General features: G+C 45.6%; 1 protein-coding gene across 2 annotated transcripts in view; it reads left to right on the top strand.

Moving 5' to 3' along the window:
- Positions 1-21,633, top strand: part of LOC126530660 (galactosylgalactosylxylosylprotein 3-beta-glucuronosyltransferase S-like) — a 65,735-nt gene that overhangs the window by 18,126 nt on the left and 25,976 nt on the right. For both annotated transcript variants that reach the window (XM_050177927.3, XM_055070349.2), the window contains exon 4: positions 8,325-8,528. In XM_050177927.3, coding sequence (XP_050033884.3) covers positions 8,325-8,528 — 204 coding nt within the window. The remainder of the gene's footprint in view (positions 1-8,324; positions 8,529-21,633) is intronic.

Raw genomic sequence — 21,633 nt, 5'->3', positions numbered from 1 at the left:
ACCGCGAACATTCGCTGTCAAAGCGCTGCGCGGCAGCAACAGCGAGTGAAGTGGCTTTGGTGCTGTTTATCAATTCGGCGCAAACAGAGCACTGAGAACATGCAGAACGCACAAAGCTACGAGCCATCGACGCGAGAAGACGCTGCTCCAAACGCAGACCACTTTCAATATACGGCCGCACGACTGAGTGCAGCCGCTATATACGCAGTTGCGCCAGGACTAGAACGCCGCTCCCTCTCTCCGCTCCTCCTGGTGCCTTGCAAAGTTCGGTGCCTCGCACGCGACGGAAGATGGCACGCTTCCTCCCCGCTTTCGTCTCTTTAGCGCGGGCAAGATTGAGCCTCATTATGCCGCTATTGTCGGCTCTCCTCACACGATTTCACTCGCACATACAGCGTAGACCATGCGGTGACGGTCATCTTGCCCTTGGACTTTATACGTATCATCACACCGACAGCGACGCCGACGGCAGAAATGTGCCTGGAGTTTACATATAATTGCCATCCCAATAAAAGAACCCTTTTTTGGAAAAAGCAATTGGAGCATTGGTGGTTCAAAGCTTGGGGAAAACAATGTGAAAAGAACAGTACATGTTTGACTAGTATGCCTCTGGTTAGCTCAGACAGGGGATGGCTAGTGAAGGATTTATTATGTTTTCTCTCCTTTGGTGGCATTGACTACGATGGTTAATAAGAATATTAATATAATAGTAAACACTTTCTTCTACAATGACGCCGGCTATTAGGAGCCGAGAACAGGCATAGCGGAGTTACCTAAAGCACGAGCTTGGCGTAACTAACCATCGTCCCACTTAAAAGACAATAATAACTTTCCCTCGCGCCCTCTCTCGCCCTTTACTGAATTCAATCAGCGACCGGGACAGTCGCTTTTCACGTGGGGAATAATGACGCGCGGTAAGCTGCCCACTACAGGCACCTATAAATGGTTTTATAGATCAACCCGTCCATCCCCAGAAAACTGGCTTGCTGTGCATGCGCTTGTAATTTTTGAAATTGCGCGGCTTCCTCACAATAATATGCGGCTGAATGGCCAGGTGATAGAAAACAACTGAGTTGGGGTGTGTTTGTACTGAGAGAGCGTCGCTGGTTTCCAAATCGCACATACGCAGAAGGCGAGCTACATCATCATCATCATCATCATCATCATCATCATCAGCCTAGTGACGCCCACTGCAGGGCAAAAGCCTCTCCCATACTTCTCCAACTACCTCGGTCATGTGCTAATTGTGGCCATGTTGTCCCTGCAAACGTCTTAACGTCATCCGCCCACCTAACTTTCTGCCGCCCCCTACTACGCTTCCCTTCCCTTGGAATCCAGTCCGTAACCCTTAATGACTATCGGTTATCTTCCCTCCTCATTACATGTCCGGCCCATGCCCATTTCTTTTTCTTGATTTCAACTAAGATGTCATTTACCCGTGTTTGTTCCCTCACCTAATCTGCTCTTTTCTTATCCCTTAACGTTACACCTATCATTCTTCTTTCCATAGCTCGTTGCGTCGTCCTCAATTTCAGCAGAACCCTTTTCGTAAGCCTCCAGGTTTCTGCCCCATACGTGAGTACTGGTAACACACAGCTGTTATATACTTTCCTCTTGAGGGATAGTGGCAACCTGCTGTTCATGATTTGAGAATGCCTGCCAAACGTACTGCAGCCCATTCTTATTCTTCTGGTTATTTCAATCTCATGATCCGGATCCGTGGTCACTACCTGCCCTAAGTAGATGTATTCCCTTACCACTTCCAGTGCCTCGCTACCTATCGTAAACTGCTGTTATCTTCCGAGATTGCTAAACATTACTTTAGTTTTCTGTAGATTAATTTTCAGACCCACCCTTCTGCTTTGCCTCTCCAGGTCAGTGAGCATGCATTGCAATTGGTCTCCTGAGTTACTAAGCAAGGCAATATCATCAGCGAATCGCAAGTTGCTAAGGTATTCTCCATCAACTTTTATCCCCAATTCTTCCCACTCCAGGTTTCTGAATACCTCCTGTAAACATGCTGTGAATAGCATTGGAGAGATCGTATCTCCCTGTCTGACGCCTTTCTTTATTGGGATTTTGTTGCTTTCTTTGTGGAGGACAACGGTGGCTGTGGAACCGCTATAGATATCTTCCAGTATCTTTACATATGGCTCATCTACACCCTGATTCCGTAGGGCCTTCATGACTGCTGAAGTTTCGACTGAATCAAATGCTTTTTTCGTAATCAATGAAGGCTATATATAAGGGTTGGTTTTATTCCGCACATTTCTCTATCACCTGATTGATAATGTGAATATGGTCTATTGTTGAGTAGCCTTTGTGGAATCCTGCCTGGTCCTTTGGTTGACAGAAGTCTAAGGTATTCCTGATTCTATTTGCGATTACCTTAATAAATACTTTGTAGGCAACGGATAGTAAGCTGATCGGTCTATAATTTTTCAAGTCTTTGGCCTCCCCTTTCTTTCTTTCTACAACATGGGCATAGCCTAATCATGACAACAAATGTCAAGACATATGTAACAAGCACCAATAAGAAAATAGTAATGAACATTGAATCTTGAGTCATTCGTCACATTGGCACGAAGGTAACTAAGACAGAAACAAAACAGCCTTCTTTAATGAAGACTGACACCGAAAAGCCCTTCGTCCCCCCTCCCCCCTCTCCCGCCCCGACTGCCCCTTTCATACTCTTCTCTCCGGCGGTCGGTGCTTGTAGGGGGCACCTTACTTCGCGTCATTCCGACCGTTCCGGTCGGAATGACGCGAAGTTCCGTTCCGGTCGCTGATTGAACTGAGTAAAGGGCAAGAGAGGGCGCGGGAGAAAGTTTATCAGAGGGGCAGTTCTTTGAGGGCGTAGTACGGTTTCATCCATACTGGGTGGACTATCTCCGCTAGTGGCCGTCGTCGACACGACCTTAAAGTAGTACGCTGAGGGATGACCTCGTAGTTCACGTCACTGAGTCGGCTGACGATCTTGTACGGGCTGTGCACGGGTCGTATGGGCTCCGGCGTGTTTTGACGTGCCTAACAAGCGCGGGCCTACGACTGACCCCAAAGGAGTGCCGATTTGCAACGTGGCAGCTCACAATGTTAGGTTACGTCGTCTCGAAGGATGGAACCCTCCCCAATCCAGCTAAACTGCGTGCCGTCGCCGAATTACCCAAACCGACGTCTGTCAAAGAACTGCGCAGTTTCGTAGGCTTGTGTTCCTACTTTAGGCGCTTCATTCGCTATTTCGCCGCCGTCATATCGCCCCTGACGAAGCTCCCTGGAAGCAACGGACCCCGCCATTCGTGGTGGTCCGAGTGCGATGAAGCGTTCGCAAAACTCCGCCAATTGCTGAAGTCTCCCCCATTTTGCGCCACTACAACCCGAAGGCACCTATTGAGGTACACAGAGATGTCAGCGGTGTTGGCGTCGGTTGATTGCGATGAGGACGTGCTTGAGTCGTTCTCGATGTTCATAGTGTTCTCGAAAACGGCATAATGTTCTATATGTAGACTAAGCATGTCTGCCATTTCAGTCAAGAGAGAACAGTGTCCATCATCCGCTGAAATTTGGAAGGAGTGGAACACAAGCCCAAAGGGAGGACTTTAAGTTCATGTTATCCTTGAGCCGTCACAAACGCTCTGTTTCGCGGTCGCGCTCATCTACTTCGATCTGCCAGTACTCTGACTTAAGATCCAAAGAGATGAAAAATTTGGCTGGGCGTAGATGATCCAGAGCGGCATCGATCCGTGTAGAGAATTAACATCGCCTTTGGTGACACGCTTCAGCAGTAGGTAGTCTACACAGAAGCGTAGTGTGTTTTCCGTCTTCTTAACATGACGGGGCACGTCCATGGACTTAAGGACGGCTGAATCACAGCATCATTTATCATGTCTTGAACCTGGTGCTTTAAAACCTCAATTTCCGTAAGCGAAACGCAACACTCGTTCTGAGTCGTCCGTAGGAATGCGGTGTTTTGTAACGGAGGTGCCCCGTCCTTTAGACTCTGTAGAGAAGCAGCCGGAGAAGTCATTGACAAGGTGGAGTAGTTGCTGTTTCTCTCCTTCCATAAGCCGGAGTTAGTCTGAATGCGATCTCTGAGGGTGGCCGCTTCCGGTGAATTAGGCGAAGCAGTTCCGAGCGAGGCGACATCCGTGAGGGCATCAATTTCATGGAGGAAAGCGACAACTGTGCAATGCAATAAGTGCTGATAATCATTGCTGAAGTTGGTCAGCAGGACTAATGAGTGTCCGCTCTGAAGCTGGACAAGGCCCCGCGCAATGAAGACGTTCCTTGCAATCATTAGCGGAAAGTTTGCCCAGGCGATGCCCACATAGCCGTCGAATGCGTCGCATGTTAGCATGGTCAGTGGGCAGCTTCTTGGCGGTACCGTTATGCTGTCATCGCGATGCGCAAGACATTTTCTGTGTAGTTAGCGTTTGCCAGCATCGCCTGCTATGGCTTTTCCCGTAGAGAACTTCACAGTCGATTTTTCCAGGTTAAGTATGGCTCCATTCGCCTGTATAAAGTCCATGCCAAGTATAGAGTCCCTTGTGCAACTGGTTAGAATAATGAAGACCCCGACGTACGTAAATGCGCGAATATTTATTCGAGCAGTGTATGTGCCCACGGGAAGTAGCAGGAGACTTCCAGCAGTAGGAATCAATGACCCAGTCCACTGTGCAAAAAGTTTCTTTGCCTTTGGCGCAAGCTCTTTCCTCAAAACCGAGCTGTTCGCACCAGTGTCAACTAAAGCAGTGAATTCTTCGTCGTCTATGGTTACACGTATGTACGGCGTTACAACTTGTCGTTGATCATCGGAATGTGCCTGAACGTCGATTCGTTGTCGTCATTGTAATCGTGATTGATTATATTCGATGCGCTTGGTATCAGCGGCCTCAACTCCGGAGATCGCTTGACTCTGTTTTCTGGGTTTGTAGGGCTGGGTGAACGGCACCTACGAACCTCTCGAGGAAACACTGCACGGCGCGATCGGTATTGAGCTGGTGATAATGGGCGGGGCTCGTGCCTTCGCTGTTCGAATTAATTATTACGACGCGCGATAAAGTTCTCTATGTCCATAGGGCGCTCGCCAAGTGGTGGACGAGGAGCACCTGGAGGGAAGCCACGGAGACCCACGAGCCGATAGGGACGCAACCTGCAGACGTGGCCAGCCTCCCCGCAGTGAAAGCATAGCAGCCTGAGCTCAGGAGCACGCCACACGTTGATTTTTTGGGGCCTCTACTCCTCGATAAACGGTGGACGGCGACGCAACACTTCCGTTTGTTCGGTGGGGCGAATGACGTTTGAGGGGCCGTACAGCGACGGTCGTCGTACAACGTCCGCATAAGTCATTTGGACTGGCTCCCGCCGTTGTGGTACCTCGTGGCGTTCAGCAGCTTGGATGACTTGCTTGATCTCGCCGCGCACTATCTCTGCCAAAGAAATTCGTGCTCTCGGCGCGTCGGTTACCCGCAGTCTACGGAGCTCTTCTTATACCACAGCCCTGATCATTTCGCGCAGCTCCTCGAGGTGGTTTCCCGAAGTTATGGCAGGTGGGCTGCTGGAAAGTTCACGGTCGTATTGTCTGGCCCACTGTCGAAGGACTCGCATCAGATATCGGACCTTCTTTCCCTCGGCCAGTGAGGCATCCGCACTTCTGAAGAGCGGAGCCATGTCTTCGGCATCTGTGGTGACACTCTCGTTCGGGCCTTGGAATCTTGCCTGTATTGCCAACTCCGCTCTCTCCTTCCTGTCCGTCTTGGAGTATGTGGCGCTCAGCTGCCCTCGAAATTCGTCCCACGAAGATAATGACGGTTCATGGTTATGCAACCACGTCCTCGCCGAGTCTTGTAGCGCGAAGTAGACGTTGCGTGGCTTGCGCTCTTCGTTTCATCCGTTGCATTCGGCGACCCGCTCGAAGTGGTCTAGCCAACCTTCCACGTGTTCAGTAGCATTCCTGTGGAATGCAATTGGCGTCTGCAGCTGGTTGATAACAAACTGCGCCGGCACAACAGCCGCAGCCAAAGACTGAACTCAGGTTCATCGTCTGAATATGCTCAGGCAACAGACCGTGCTCAGGTTGGAGCCCATGCAGACGGCGGCTGGTACGTACGTGTACAGGGGTAATCTCTCCCGGACTAGGAGAAGTGTCAGAGGTACGCTGCGCCTCCGGCAACGCTAGCATGTCACGAAGATAACTAAGACGGGCTCGCCGAAACAGAACAGCTTTTTTTAATGATGCCCGAAACACCCCCCCCCTCCACACACACACACACACACAACTGTGCCCTCCGTGGTCCTTTCTCTCGCGTTCGGTGCCTGTAGTGGGCAGTTGACATCTGGCAATGGGACTCGTAGTGGGCAGCTTCGTGTCATTAGAGTGCCTAAAGGTCGGCTGGAATGCAATAGCGCATTCATGTGCAAGTTTCGTTTCAACTATTACAAACTGAAATTACTTTTGGGGCTTGGCGAATCAGCTATATGTTCCATAATTAAGAATGCGGAAGCCTCGTAAGGAGAGAGTGAGCATTAGTGGTGTGCCGGGGAAGAGCCATCATTGTTTCATTGAAGGCGTAGTTTAACATTACGTTGTTTACCAACCTACGCTTATTTCTGGCAAAATCTGATGACATTAGGCGCATACACAGCTCTAGTAAAATAAAGAAGCGTCGTTCAGACTGGCCTTATACAGTGCTTCTGGCACTCCGCAAATCAAACGGCGCCTATTTTGTTCTTTGTTCAACCAGGCTTCATAGGTTTCAGTGGTAGTCAATACGTATTTTGAGCTACTTGTATCATATCCGTAGTTGAACAGTGCCAGAGGACACAAGGAACCAGACGAAGAAGAACCACACGTGCACAAGCCACACTAACAACCTAAGGTTTATTCACTGGATGCGCATAATAAGTACTGGCTGAACGTGAATAAACAGAAGGCAAGAAAATGTAACAGATATGAAAGAGCATCACATGGTCAAGCCTACTATGCGTGAAAAACACCTTCTGTAAGGAATCTGACGTATTTCCCTCAGAACCTGAACAACGACTTGCTAACACACGAATCCCCCAGATGAATAAAATGGTACCACGCCGTAATGACACCAGAACATCTATCAGGTTACCTCCTCTTTCACTCCGGCAGTTCCGCAGGTTTTATGATGCCTCAAATGTCGGCCTCTGCTCATGATCACGCATTCTAATAATTGGTTTGTTCGAAGAATCTAGAGTGCTATGTTATTTTTCCCACTGCCGTTTGCTTTTGTACATTAGCCTGTCGACAGTATACGTACAGCGTATTTTGAGAAAAAAGAAAAAGCTCCAGGCTGAAGACTACACTAAGTAGGACTGGGACACCTCAGTGTTTTCACTTGCATAAGATCCCGCAGTTGACTGCGGGATCTTATGCGGATCTGCAGGATCTTCTACGAAATCATGGCTAGGTGCCTGATCTGTTGGCGTTTGAACACAGCGTCTGCAAACGCCCTTATCCATTGCGGCACAACAGTGTACAAAGCACGCGAAGGTTGCGGCATCATTTCACCGTTAGTATCCCTATAGGCCAGCTTGCCTTTAGAGCGAAGCTGGTCGAGTGTTTAAAATGTGGTACGAGGATGCTAGTGAATGTCCCTCAACACTGCCGTATGCAGTAATTGTTAAGCAGCACCAGGCGATTAGCCCTGCTAACATCACCATATGATTAAATTTTGTATCTAGGTCTCTCAACAATGCGAATATTGCGTGAAGAGCCCCGCGTATACGCGCGTGATACTATTGCGCGGGCCTGTGGTTAGTGCAAGGAATCCATCTGAACGAAGCAAGAAAGTAGGTGCTCGCTGAAAATAGCAATAAAAAAAACGCTCCATGCATGTTCGGCGCGTACATGTTTTCACATTTGCGATGCTGCGCCATTGCTTTCCTGCATCTAATGGGCATCGCTATGGCAAATATCCTTGCAATCCAATTCGCATGAAAATTTCAGCGTAAAGAGAGAGATGAAAACCAGAAGCATGGTACATATTACGTATATATTACGTTTTTTTTTATTTTCAATTATATAAACTTGTATTCTACTTCTTTCATTCACACTTATTCAGGCAAATAGAAAATTCAGAAATGAATTCAGTAAATGTTTCTAAACAATATTTTTCTGCTTACACAAGATTTTAAGCACTAACGATAACGTCATAACTTTATGTATCGCTATTCTGCTACTAGTAATACGCCTCGAAATAAAACAGTAAAACATAAAAGCACCATGAGTGAGTACTTTCCCACAGTAAATGGGCAGCTAATTAAGCTGATGACTGTAAATAAAGCATTGTCTACTGCAGGTACGGAACATAATGCACCGCTCGGGGCTGGCTGGAGTTCAGCTAACCAGTCGGACACCCTCGCAATTTCGGCAAGCGAAGCACGGCAAGGGAGTCGCCCCTCGCCTGAGGGCGATAGCTTGGCTGCGAGCCAATGCCGTGTTGCCTTCGGTCCTGTACTTTGCCGACGACGACAACTCGTACGACCACCGCCTATTCGACCAGGTAATGATGACGTATGCTCTGATGGCGCTATATTTCTGCAGTAATTGGCGATCTCACCCGTTTCTCACGTTCTCTTACCCATCTCTCGAGTCTCTTACGACATTGAAGCCAGAATTTCACACACTTAGGCAGGCGGTCTTTGTACATATCTGGCGCAACTAGACACCACAGATAATCTCACACTTACAAAAGACACTCCCGATTTTTATACGCTCCCACGCACGCACGCGGCTACATATGCGCGTGCGCTGCTTTGACTCATGCATATACAGACGCGCCTTCGGCAACGTGGTCTCAGCTTCGAGGGAGGCTGCACGAAGCGCTTGCATGGCAAATGTGATATGTTCGTGGCCATGTTCTATAAAATACGCGTGTTTTCAAGCTAGTGCACCCGCTTACTGAATATGCATGCTCATAACGCGTCATATTACGGGAGTGTGCTAGAAACTCACGCTAGCACAGGTGAACAGCCAGAGTGTGCTCGACAAGCGTTTTAAACTAAACTATGATAACGTTGTTGCCCTTGGTGTTGCCCCCTATATGAAGGGCATTTTACACTGGTTAGTGTATGTGTACCCGTTAGAATAAATGTGTTCGCATATGTTTATATTGTCGCTGCTGCTACGCTGCGGTTATTCGCAAGTTTCAATTCTTACGAACATAACATCTGTAATGTAGGGAGCAACCAGATGCCAGATTTTCAAGGAAATGAAGCAGCGTAACAAAACCTTTCGCTTTATATCTAACTATTTTGTACATCACAATCGCTATTAAGGATAATTTTGTGCGTAAGAACATTTATTACTTCACAGCACTGTTTTTTTAATAACCGCGCTAAAACTTTCTGGCTACTTTACCAATCTAACATACCAACGACAAATGAATCACATATAAACGCATTTCGTAGCAGCCATTTATTTCACTGCCGCCGGCGATAGTGAATCGACGTTGTCTTCCAGGCCAGTTAAAACGAACTGCAGTATTATCAAAACTTCTGGGGGGCTATGTCAGTGCAGGAGTTCCAAGAAAGCATTGCAAATGTTTCGATAGAAATAATGTACAGGGTGTCCCACGTAACTTGAGCCAAGACTTTACAAATGAAAGGTGCGTCTGAAGCGAATTGAACCTACCGCATACTATTCGCAATAGCGTATAGTAATTTAGCCATTTTTTTTGTTTTCCGGATAATACAATATTAAGTTAAGTTTAATTACCCAACCTTTCAATTGTAGGCTGAAGGCTCGACGTATCATACACAGATTTGTAGATCATGTTCTGAAACCACCGATCGAGCTGTTTGCTTCACGATACACCTGATGTATTTTTTTGCAGGTTGCAAAGAAAGTCCACGAATTATTGTGAACGCCACGTGACGGAGCGCTTGCGCAGTGGTAGCGTGCTGCTCTTAAGCCCATGTTCGGTGTACAAGGTGGGATGCATCGTAACTAAGGACGGGCAAGCGGCAGGGCGTTATGAGGTTTGAAGGAAGCTGTGCGAGCGGCTACCGTCGGATGACGGCGCAAATGCATGCTGCTGGGCGAGCAATGCCGAGGAGACAGATAACGCCCTGCCGCTTCCCCGTCACCAGTAACGATGCAGCCGATGTTGGTCACCGAACATACGCTTGAGAGCAGCACGATAAGACTGCGCAAGCCCTCTGTCACTTGTTCTTTTTTTTTCATATTTCGCGGACTTTCTTTGCAACCCAGAAAAAAAGACTACAGGAGCCGTATAGTACAGGAAACAATTCGATCGGTGGTTTCTGAAGGTGCTGTACAAATCTGCATACCGTATTTAGGGTCTTCAGCTAATAAATAAAAAGTTGGAAAATTAAGCCTAATTTATTGGGGATTTATGGGGAAAAACTGCCTCAGTTGTTATATGTCAGTGCAAATAGTATGCATTCAGTTCAATTGACTTCCGACGCGCCTTTCATATTTAAAAACTTGGCTCAAATTACGTTGGACACCATGTATTCATATAGCCACATCACAAAAGCTGCATCGTGTTCTTTTTTTTTCTTGCGTTTGTGGTTCAAGTTTATTTTTTCATCACAGGTACGTAAATACAGAAGATGTTATGCGTTGTTACAGGTAATATGGTTGTCCCGGAAAGCAGAATGTGTACAACTGGCAACATAAAAAACCAAACACTTTATAGCTAAAAGTGTCAGCTGATCAAGCCTTATTATATCATGTAGAAATTTGTTAGGGCGTATATGTCCTTGCTGTGAGCGATCATTTCACTAAAGTGAAATTTCGAAGAAACAATTGGCTCAGCATATTGGTATAACATGCACGTCCTTCGCCAGCCATGTAGTTTAACGATTAAAAATTTTTCAAGTGGCACTTCATGTTCGTGGGGTGCAATAACATATCAAACGGCTATGCTGAATTCGAATGAAATATTTCCAAAAAGCATGCAACACGTCGGAAATTATGTTCTTTTTACAACTTATACAGTATTCCTCCGTAGTTTCTGGGCTGCATCGCAAGAACGACAATTTAGAAGAAACAAAAAAAAACCATGTTGATGCAACCACGTTTTGCTGCCAAGTTCATTTCTGAGAAGTAGCGTTTTAATTGGTAATTTAAAGAAACAGCATGTCGTACATGACGGAAGACACGTCTTGCAATCCCGCAGGAGAACGTCGTGTCCTGAGCGATCGCAAAACGTAGAGCATTCAAACAGCGGCACGAAAAGCATTATTAATTTTAATCTTTGTGTAGTCCTTTCGTCAATACTGTGTAGAGATGTTGAGTGGAAAAGCGAAGAAAAATAAAATGCAGAGCCTAATACAGTTCATCCATAGATGCCTACAAACGTGGACGTTGAGAAATTTGGTTTAATAGTTTTAGGCTGAGCACAGCATTGGCTACATTATTATGTATAAATGGCAAATGTATTGGACGTCAACTTTCATGGTAAAAGAAAGAAAAAAAGAACGAGGTATAAGTGTCACACCCCTTGATCTCTACTTTAGTAGCGATCAGTGATCACACCACTGCATGCACCACAGGTATTGTCACACATGCTCTTCATTAGTAATATTTGAAAAGTTTGGTAGATTTCTACCTAAATAAGTTCATTCCCATGCTTTTCTGAAGTCAGGGTAATTATAGACACTTATGTATTCCTATGTGGTCCCTTCCTCTCGTAGATATTTGCCATATTGAAAAGGAATCAACATCAACCAGTCCTAGGCAACCTTCTTTCACCGTTGTAAAGATGTTCTCCCACCTCCCGTTTACAATCATATATGAATGCACAATAGTCGCATACGTTCTGTAAAAATGGTGAATTTTATTCCTTGCACGAAGAGGACAATAGAGCACGTAAAATACTGGAACGATAAGGAATACATTACGAGTCACTGTGTTGTTAAAGGAAGAAGGAAAGTGCGGACCAAAAGCACCCATAAAGCGCTGCGAACAAAGCAGTAAGTGATCGAGCCAACATTTACACATTCTAAACATTGGTGAAGCAAGGTGTGCTCCACGCAGTCAAAAGCTTTCGCTAGATGAATCTGAACCTCTGCAAAATGATTATTGTGTGAAGAGCAATACTGAAGAGCTGTACAAACAAGGCGAAAGTTGGAAACGGCCTGTGAATCCATACGTTTAGTGCGCTGCAATAAGTAGTGATATTCAAATGTCTGCACAGTAAGGTAGGCCGTTCGCATAATTTTTGTAACCTACATTCGGCAGTATACTAGGCCTATAGCCGTCTACGGAACGCAGCTTTTCTTTGTAGCCACTTTTAAGAATAAGGCTGCATGTAGCGTTGGCAAGTGTTTGTGCAGTTCCCGCATGCAACGGCATGGCCGATTAAATATATATCCTTTAGAGAAAAGCTATATTTTAGGCCCGTGCATCAAGCTCTCGTGTTATATTTAGCTCTAGTGCATTTCTTGAGCAACCAATCTGCGAAATAATTATTTGTCCTTTGGCTAAGCCATCCACAGTAATATTAAATAAAACCAATGAAAAGTACGTGGCGCATTAAAAATCATACCGCTTTTATGTCGCTTCTTGTTCGACCAAACATCTTTTCTAAGGTATGTTTCTCCAAAATTTTATCTCACTCTGAGCATCTAATGTGCTGCTTCCACAACACCAACATTTCTTTTTGCAGCATTGGCATGTTATCATAAGGATGGTAATGATGGGACAGAAAATATCAGTATCAACATAAGGCCAAAGCAATGAATGCGATAACAACATTTCAAAATATTACAGGAAGTGTAAGACTTGTACCTTCTATTGGCAGTATGAATTGAAGTAATCGTAAGTTAAGTAACAACGGGTTGTGCTAGGGGTCCTCTGTTTCAATTCTGCCATCGGACGATTCAATTTTTGTTTATTAATCAAAGCCAAAGTCTTTCTTAGCGATTTTAGGACTTTTCGACATCGATTATATTACAAACCTGTTTCCTAAGCCGATTCCGGAGGTAGTGCCCAGCCACGGCAATCAAATTACATCCTTTTAAGGTTGGAGCTCTGTTATTATTTCGCACCTTTAATGTTAAAGTGTGAGAGGATTTGAGACGAAAGGCTTGCGTTACACGCCGTGGTTGCTCAGCGGATATGGTGTTGGGCTGCTGAGCACGAGGTCGCGGGATTGAATCCCGGCCATGGCGGCCGCATTTCGATGGGGGCGAAATGCGAAAACACCCGTGTACTTAGATTTAGGTGCACGTTAAAGAACCCCACGTGGTCCAAATTTCCGGAGTCCCCCACTACGGCGTGCCTCATAATCAGAATGTGGTTTTGGCACGTAAAACCCCATAATTTAATTTTTTTTGATGGGCTTGCGTTGTCGCTTTGTTTCATGAGATTTCATTGTGGGCTGCCATTCTCACAATTCTGAGCAATAATTTTGACAAGAATGTGCGTTAGGCCTGGTATGAGCTACTTTAGTGATATATTGGTGTGACAATATCACCTGCGAATACCACATGTCTATAGCATGGCGTGCCGTGTAGCATAGGTATACTGAACCTGACGGCGGTGACGACGGCAAAAATCGCTTGGAGTATCCATAACATTTCTATCGCAATAAAAAGCTCCCTGAAGGTGCACAAATGTTCGCGTTTCTCGCGCAAACTTCCTGTAACAGATGAATGATAGAAGTGGTCTTTGCGGACATCACACTGAACAATGCATACTCATAAGCGTTTACTGTGGCAGGACAATACAACAGAGGTCGCGTAGCCTAATCTATGAAGCTGCGTACTAGTGGCCGCCTTTTTCATTCTAACAAACGCTTCTGTTGTGAAGCAATATACGCTTGGTAGCAAGTGCAATGCACGTTAGTTAGCTCAAGTAAAACAGAGGACTTATGAGACGCCCTCCATTAGCTGAGCTAATGGACCGCGTCTTCTTTAGCAAATAGCAAATAGGCTTAGCATTCCTTAGCAAATAGGCTTACTTTGTACTCGTATTCCAAGTCCCTCCTGAGCTCAGTTCTCCGAGGATATCTGTTAAAGACTGCATGCTATTTGTACACATCAACTAACAGAGAGAAATCGAGTTTTTCGTAGTTATTTTACAGATCGCATGAGAAAGAAAAAAACGTGAAACTTTCACCAAATGTTACCGCTTGGTTCAGGAATAAAATACTCATATCTTTTTCTTGAGACGCGTCTTGTGTGTAGCTCGAGCGAAATGCTAAACCTTGCTATTTCGTTCGATCTTTTACCTTTAAGAGTTTTTTCAGAGGCTGACGGTTTTTCTTGCGAGCTGCTTTACCTTAATATTAAGCGCATCCAATTTTAAAAAAGACTACGTGCTAATGAGCATTTAAGAGCACATTATGTGTAAGCAAAATATGCAAGCACATTTATATCTTAAAGAACAAAGGTTACGGCGCTAAGCAGACGAGGACGATGTGAGACACAAACGACACATACGGGCGCCGTTTTTGTCTCCCTTCGTCCTCGTCTGCTTAGGGTCGTAACATTTCTTTTTAAGTCATGAACCAAGTAGATCAGCGACAAGTTTTCTTAAATGAGATTTTATCTAATGAATTGCATATAACTGTTAATTTTTAGGCAATTACTTTTTTGGTAATCTTGTTATTTAATGAATCCTTTCTTTTACTGAGCAGCGCTCACCGTAGTTTAAACATTTACATAATACATTAGTAGTGCGTTACCAAGCAGTTGCATTTTTTTTACACAACAAGCTATGACAGGCCACGCAACTTTGGGCACTTGAGTATGGCGTGAACAACAGTGTCCAGAGAGATTAATACAGGTGCACAGGTTACCTTCTTTCACAATGAGCGTGTTGCAGTTACGATTGGATCACATGAACATGGAATTCGAGCCCATTTGCACAATGCACGTCTTATCTGGACCCAGTCTGGTTAGCCTCCCTGCCTTTCCTTCTTCCCTTCTCTCTCTCTGTCTTATCTCCTCCCTTATAATAAATCTATATGCCTCTTTCCTGGAAGCGCGTATACCCAGCCTTGATAGGTTGTAAGAGCTGTTGCTTTAATTGACGCTTAGCCCAATCTCTAACTTCTCGGGCATCAACAGAAGGTTTTCACCGTACAACGTATATCCGTCTACCGATATCATAATAGGTGGCTCACATACGCCCATTTTAAATGCGTAAGCATTTCTATGCCGTTACAAGTAAGAAAGCCGTCCGGACGTCCTTCCATCTGTCACGTAAGACGAATCCCTAAAAAGACATTAATGTATAGACCAAAATAAACTTCAAGAGAAAAACGTTGCCGGTGGTGACTTTCGAACCTACGATCAGATGCTCAGAAGCCGAGTGTCTTACCAACTGGCGAACACCCGCACTCGCCGAAAGTGAATATACCTAAACCATACGAATGTGTTGTACCGGCGGTACAAAACAAATGTCGTAGGAGTGCGGTTTATATGAACACTTTCTTGAAAAATTTGGTGATATTGGAATGAAAGTCACGTCTAAGAGCACATGTGTAGAGACGACTTGGGGCATTGTAGACCTCAAGAAAATGCTCGTATTGCGAAAATCAAACTCCAAATACGACGCGTTCCGGTGGTCGCGGCATGCGCCTTCGGTTGGGGCGTGCCTTAACCTACCGAAAATCTACAGATATCTGAGGCCTTATGCGCTTCACGTCGCGCAACGCAGACAGCTAGGCAGAGAATGAGTTGATAAGGATGATAAGTAGTGATGAGGGGTTATATTGACCTCATCACAGTTATAATGCTTCGACGCGGATGGATAAGGTGCTGAAAAGCGATAACAGTTTACAATAAATGGAACAGTTCTGATTAAGTTGATAAGGATCGATTAGGGTTAATAAGTGTTTATATTGGTCGCATCAAGTCTCACAAGCTTGATACTGCGCTGCATGGAAATGAGCAAGTGGCAGAACGCTTAGACATACTTAGGCAAATTCAGTGGTGTTCCTGCGTATATATTTCTCTGTAACACAGGAACAGTAATTCTAGGACTGAGTAGTTTGCATTGTTATAGTGAATTACATTACAGAGAAAAATTTTTGAGCAACGCGAACATTTGTGGCCGTCCGTTACAAATGATTTTCCATCCTTAATGATTAACGAGTTAACGAGTGAAAGGCGCACAGTGGAAGTCCACCATACCTTGCCAATGAAATAAAACGAGGCTTCTGTTGACAATTTGGACGTTCATCATCACGTAACACAACTTTTCACTGTCACCCGCCGTGGTTGCTCAGTGGCTATGGTGTTGGGCTGCTGAGCACGAGGTCGCGGGATCAAATCCCGGCCACGGCGGCCGCGTTTCGATGGGGGCGAAATGCGAAAACACCCGTGTACTTAGATTTAGGTGCACGTTAAAGAACCGCAGGTGGTCGAAATTTCTGGAGTCCTCCACTACGGCGTGCCTCTTAATCGGAAAGTGGTTTTGGCACGTAAAACCCCATAATTTTAAACTTTTCACTGCCCTGACGGCACCTGCTTAGGTTAGCCCTGTCAACATTTAAACACTGTGCTTCCTGATAACCTACAGACCCGTTCATCGCGGCATAAAATAACCCCAGTATCTTGAGCTTTGTGTTGCTACGTTTTTACAGAGCTCTCCTGTCCAGCTCACACATTCAGTGAGCCTTCAGTACCTCTGCCAGATGTCTTTCCCTGACAACGAGGGAAGGTTACCGAATAAAATGTTCACCCCCAACTATTAGTGAAGATAAACAACGTGTGAAGGTCGGCACGGGATGTATTGAAAGGGCCAGGCCAGCTCGTTCTTTTTACTGCATTTGTGCAACGGTACAGTAATGGTACAGTAATTGATTAGTTATTGGTCGGTTACTTTCTTGGAGCATTAATTCGTAACCTTCTTCAGTAAGATTTTTGATAGACTAATTTTAATGTAAAATATTGTTTTTTTTCTATAATGTGTGCAAGACTGTCAACAAATACTTACCGATGTTGCAGGTCGTTCAACTATCGTGATTAATAATTCAATTGAAGCAAACCCCCTGCCGTTCCTTGTTTTGCCGAGCCAAAGCTGGGTTGGAAGAAAACATCGGGTGAACTTTATAGCTGGTTGCCTGCTTTCTGTAAGCTACTGGCAAGTAAAACTTCTTCCCAAGCAATCCAGAGACGAGAAGCTCAAGTGTTCGTACATACCTACATCAACATGCCTACTGTCTCCATCCGGAATTTTCCATCCTTAATGATTAACGAGTTAACGAGTGAAAGGCGCACAGTGGAAGTCCACCATACCTTGCCAATGAAATAAAACGAGGCTTCTGTTGACAATTTGGACGTTCATCATCACGTAACACAACTTTTGACCAAGTAGACTCGCTGCGCAACGATCACAGCAATCAGAGGTGCGTAGCACGATAGAAAGATACAAAGTTAGGGTCACAGGTGCTGAAGACGGCATGGTCCGAGGCATAGTATGTGCGCTTAACTATATAAGCACTGTAGATAACAGGAATGGTCACGTAGGCGCACTGCTTTGAAACCCGCAGGAAATAGCTTAACGAACAAAGACGACATTGTGCAGGTTGTAATATAGACGTTCTTTCTGACAAATACCTATAGATTGTCTTTGTAGTTCTGTGTGAAAATTCGGCTGGATTGCAAATTTATTTTGTTTTGATCACAGTTATGTAAGCCCCGCCGCCGTCCTGCTGTGAAGGTATTTACGGTGCCTGCGGTGCCGAAGCGCGTACGCTTAAAGTGCCTCGAGAATTGCGAGAGGCGCGGAGCATGTTTGGCTTCGAAAACGTCTGCACGCACGCCGAATGCACGCCGCCGAATGCACGCTGCAAGCCGAATGCACGCACCATCACGGTCTGTGCAATCGGCTCGGCAGTGGAGACAGGGTAGCCTCGTGTAACTGGTCCGAGCGTTGTGCGTACAAAGACTAGCGTTCCTTCCGTCAACTAGTACGCAATATTGCACGCAATAAATATTTTACACGCAAAGGCGCGTAAATTCTAATCTCGCAGTGATACTATATTTAGGCTGAAGGTTATTCAAATTCAAATTATTTATTTATTCTTGAAAACACAATAAAAATGTGTCCAGTACTGTCTGGACCCGTAGCCATAGGCTAGGTATGGGTCCAAAAAATGAAATTCTATAATGCAGACACTTCGTCACATGCACAATGAAAGATTGCAAGAGCGAAGAGGCGTATAAATACACAAGAGAAATGAAAAAGGAAAGCATAACAAGGGGCAGTCGCTTCAATTCAAAAGCATCGTGCATGTTATATTACAATAATAAATCGGATGGGGACAGCAAATAGATGTCTTTTAACATGTTAATTGCATGCGCTGAAGGCGCATGCATTAGCGTGTTACATAACCCTTACATGATATAAAAATTTAAGGCAGAAAACATGGAACGATGAATGTCAACGATCAGGCGAATATCACTCGAGCAACGTAGCGACAAACCGTACTCCCGGTGTCACGATTAATAATGCGAAAACATTGTGTGGCCATTACACGAAAATCTGTAGGCGTGATCGAAAGATGGTACCAAAAATGGCCAGCGCCATAAAGGGTGAAAACACGCCACAATATGCTGGGTTTCAAGTCACATTTCTCAGGGATTCTGCTTTGAACAAAGCAAGTTAATGCCTCTGAAAACAAAATGTCCTCGTAAGTGACAATCCAACCCGAAGCTCCAGGGTGCAAGACGAGCACGCTTCCCGACGCTATGTTGGCTCCATCGTTCTGGCTGACGAAAGGAGTGCCTCGTGCGTGCGTCATTGCACACGTGATTTATGTGGTGATAAGCTTGTGTCTGTTAATGTATATTGATTAAGCAAGCTGTTCACAAGCTGTTGACCGAACCAGCTAGAAGATGCTCCAGTTAGTGAAGTGCGGCTTCGCGCAACGCCGCCTCGGTCGCTCAGTCACATGGGTCTAGCTAGCGAAGTGTACTTTACAGCAAAGCCAGAGCGGCGCGCTCCAGCTCTGTAGCAGACGACGCGAAGCGCCTCCCCGAGGTCCGTGTGCGCCTGCGCCGCGTCGCTTCTATGCGCCGCCGCGCCGGGCGCACTGGCGTCCCGCGGAGCGCGGCCACGGTGAGCCGTGTTCACCCTAAGAGTGGACGAGCCTGTACAATCTATGCCGTTCAGTGCCAGCAAGTTGTCAGCCACTGTAGAAACAGCCAATCGGGTCCGGGAGCCGCGTTTTATTGAATTTGCCTGTCGCGTTAGGTGATGAACTCAGGTGTCGGCTACGGAGCTGCACTTTCGTTCGACGACAATCTTATTTGAAGCATTCAAGCAGGCAGACCATAGATAAGTTGAACGAGGCTAAATAACTGAGTCGTGTTTCACTTCGAACACATAAGTGTCACTTGATATTCCGTTCCAAACTTCATCTTTTTTATACTCAGAAAACTGCAGTTTCTACTGGTGCTCCTAGCAGCCAACACCAGAGCGATCAGCAGATATTTTTATAAAACGGTGCAGTCTCCGGCTATTCAAAAAATATTCCCTTTCCTTTGGCAAAATAACACACCGTTAGTGCACTCGCGTTTCACGTGGTTAGTTTTCGTAATTTTGAGACGTCACGGAATATACACAGGAAGTGAGCGATGCCCAAAACCCATCGACAAATAGCAAAGGGCAAATGCCGAAAAAGGCGTAGAATTAGAAATATTTCCTTTGAAAAACTTGATTCGCCATCCCTGTCCTGCTAAAGCGGATGCCTGGTGAAGCTGTGGCGAAACCACCACTATAACAGCTGAAGGAATACGCAATACTTTATTTGTGGTTGGGATGCTTGTTTTGAGCTTGTTCATTATGTAAACGTATGCGTTTTTGTGCGTTGTGCGGGTGATTTTATTGAATGTATGCACTGTTCACTTTGCTGGACACTTCTACAGTCTCTGCCTTACGGGTGCATGACCCATTTCATTTTTGCTTGCTTACGGAGTATGAGCCATTGCTAGCGATGATAGATGCTTGTTTTGAGCTTGTTCTTTATTCAAACATACGCTGTTCTTTGCGGTGTATGCGTGATTCCTATGAAGATAAGCGCTGTTCGTTTAACTTTGATGAGTGGTTGTAGTGGGTGCTTGTAGTGGGTGCATTACGAGGGGCATGAGGCATTGCTGATGAAAACAGTTTTTGTTCACGGCCGGATACGGAAATTGCCGATCACCGAGAAGCTAACAGCTTCGCTGTAATAGACTTTCTCTGGAATTTCAAGGACCTTTTAGGACAACAGATGCGCAAAACATTCAAACCGTGATTTGTATAGATGCGAAGAAAGACATTCTGAAATATGGCCAATATTGTGCAATGTTATCTTTCCACATTTTTTTTTCGTCAGAATATTGCCATGATACTCCATAGTAAAAAACTGGAATTAGGGGTCTTTAGCGGCAGTATGTCACTAATATTCTTAGAGCCGCTGTCACAACACAGTTTTTTTGGGAGCCAAGCAATATACCGATTCTAAACAAAACAATCTGCAGGAAGTGCTCCTTATCAACAAGATTTTTTTGTAATTTTATCGTGAAGTAAATTTTTTAACTCAAATCTAAGATCAATTACTTTGGGTTCACAAATAAGCAGCAAAATGTATTTCTTTTTCGCCAAATTAAAAATTTTTACTGGGCATGCCTGGCCGACCTTGTCGGAACACAGCGACGAGGAGAAGCTTGACCAAAGTGAGATCGTGAAGTAATTTTTCTGCACTGGCACTACCCTCGTATTTAGTACAAGCAGATAAAAGTGAATGCCTCGTATTAAAATCGAATTTTTCACCTCGATAGCGCGCTTTAACGTTTTGGAAACTCCTCGGATGGTGGTCGAATTTTATGCCGGTAGAACATGCACCTATGCCACACGCAAGGCAGCTGCTGCCTGGCAGAAGAAACAGCGTCCTGGCTACTACCTGGAAGCCCACAACGCAGGCTTGATGAAGAGCACTGCTACTGGCGGTAGAAGCGTCACACGTCAAGGGTGCCAGAGATGACATCGACGGGAAACCGCCGGCGTCGGATAGTAGCCAGTGAAATACTGATAAGTTAGCTTGACAGCTACGATCCGTTGCACTAACACGAGTGCGCGCACACAGCAGCTGTGTGGTAACACTAGTGCGCGTATAGCATGAGTGCGCACGACTTTCAGGCAGGCCAGGAAAGGCGTAACGCTGTTGGGGCTCCGCTGTATAGCCTATTGAGCAGAGCGAGGAAAGTGCGTGCACTCCACTTTGTCCGATTTGCAACCTAACTTACTCGATCTTATTGTAGACCATGTATTACCGTTCGCGCTAGCAGAGCTTGCGTCGTGAGTATCTGGGCAGCATGACAGTGACAGTGGCGACGGTCAGAAGGCGCCTCGATTGTCCGTATAAGGACTAATGCAATTAGCGTATTTGGAGTAGATCTACTAGCGTGTGTTATTCAAAAGTTACATTTCAGACATTGTTGCTAAATGCGCAAGACAGCTAGGGAGATCTGAAGCGTCCCATTTATCTTCACAGAGGGCTGTCTCGAGCTGCTCGAGACCTTTACACCAAGAGAAGAACTGAGCACGCCCTGATAGGTGACGTTATCGTATTGCGGCAGTGGCGACAGCTACACAACGTACTCGACCACACGCAATCACAGCCGCAAGTGCAACGCCATGTC

This window comes from Dermacentor andersoni, chromosome 4 (genome assembly GCF_023375885.2).
Source record: "Dermacentor andersoni chromosome 4, qqDerAnde1_hic_scaffold, whole genome shotgun sequence".
NCBI lineage: Eukaryota > Metazoa > Arthropoda > Arachnida > Ixodida > Ixodidae > Dermacentor > Dermacentor andersoni.
Note: the sequence above shows the minus strand (reverse complement) of the source record. Positions and strands in the feature narration are given on the sequence as shown.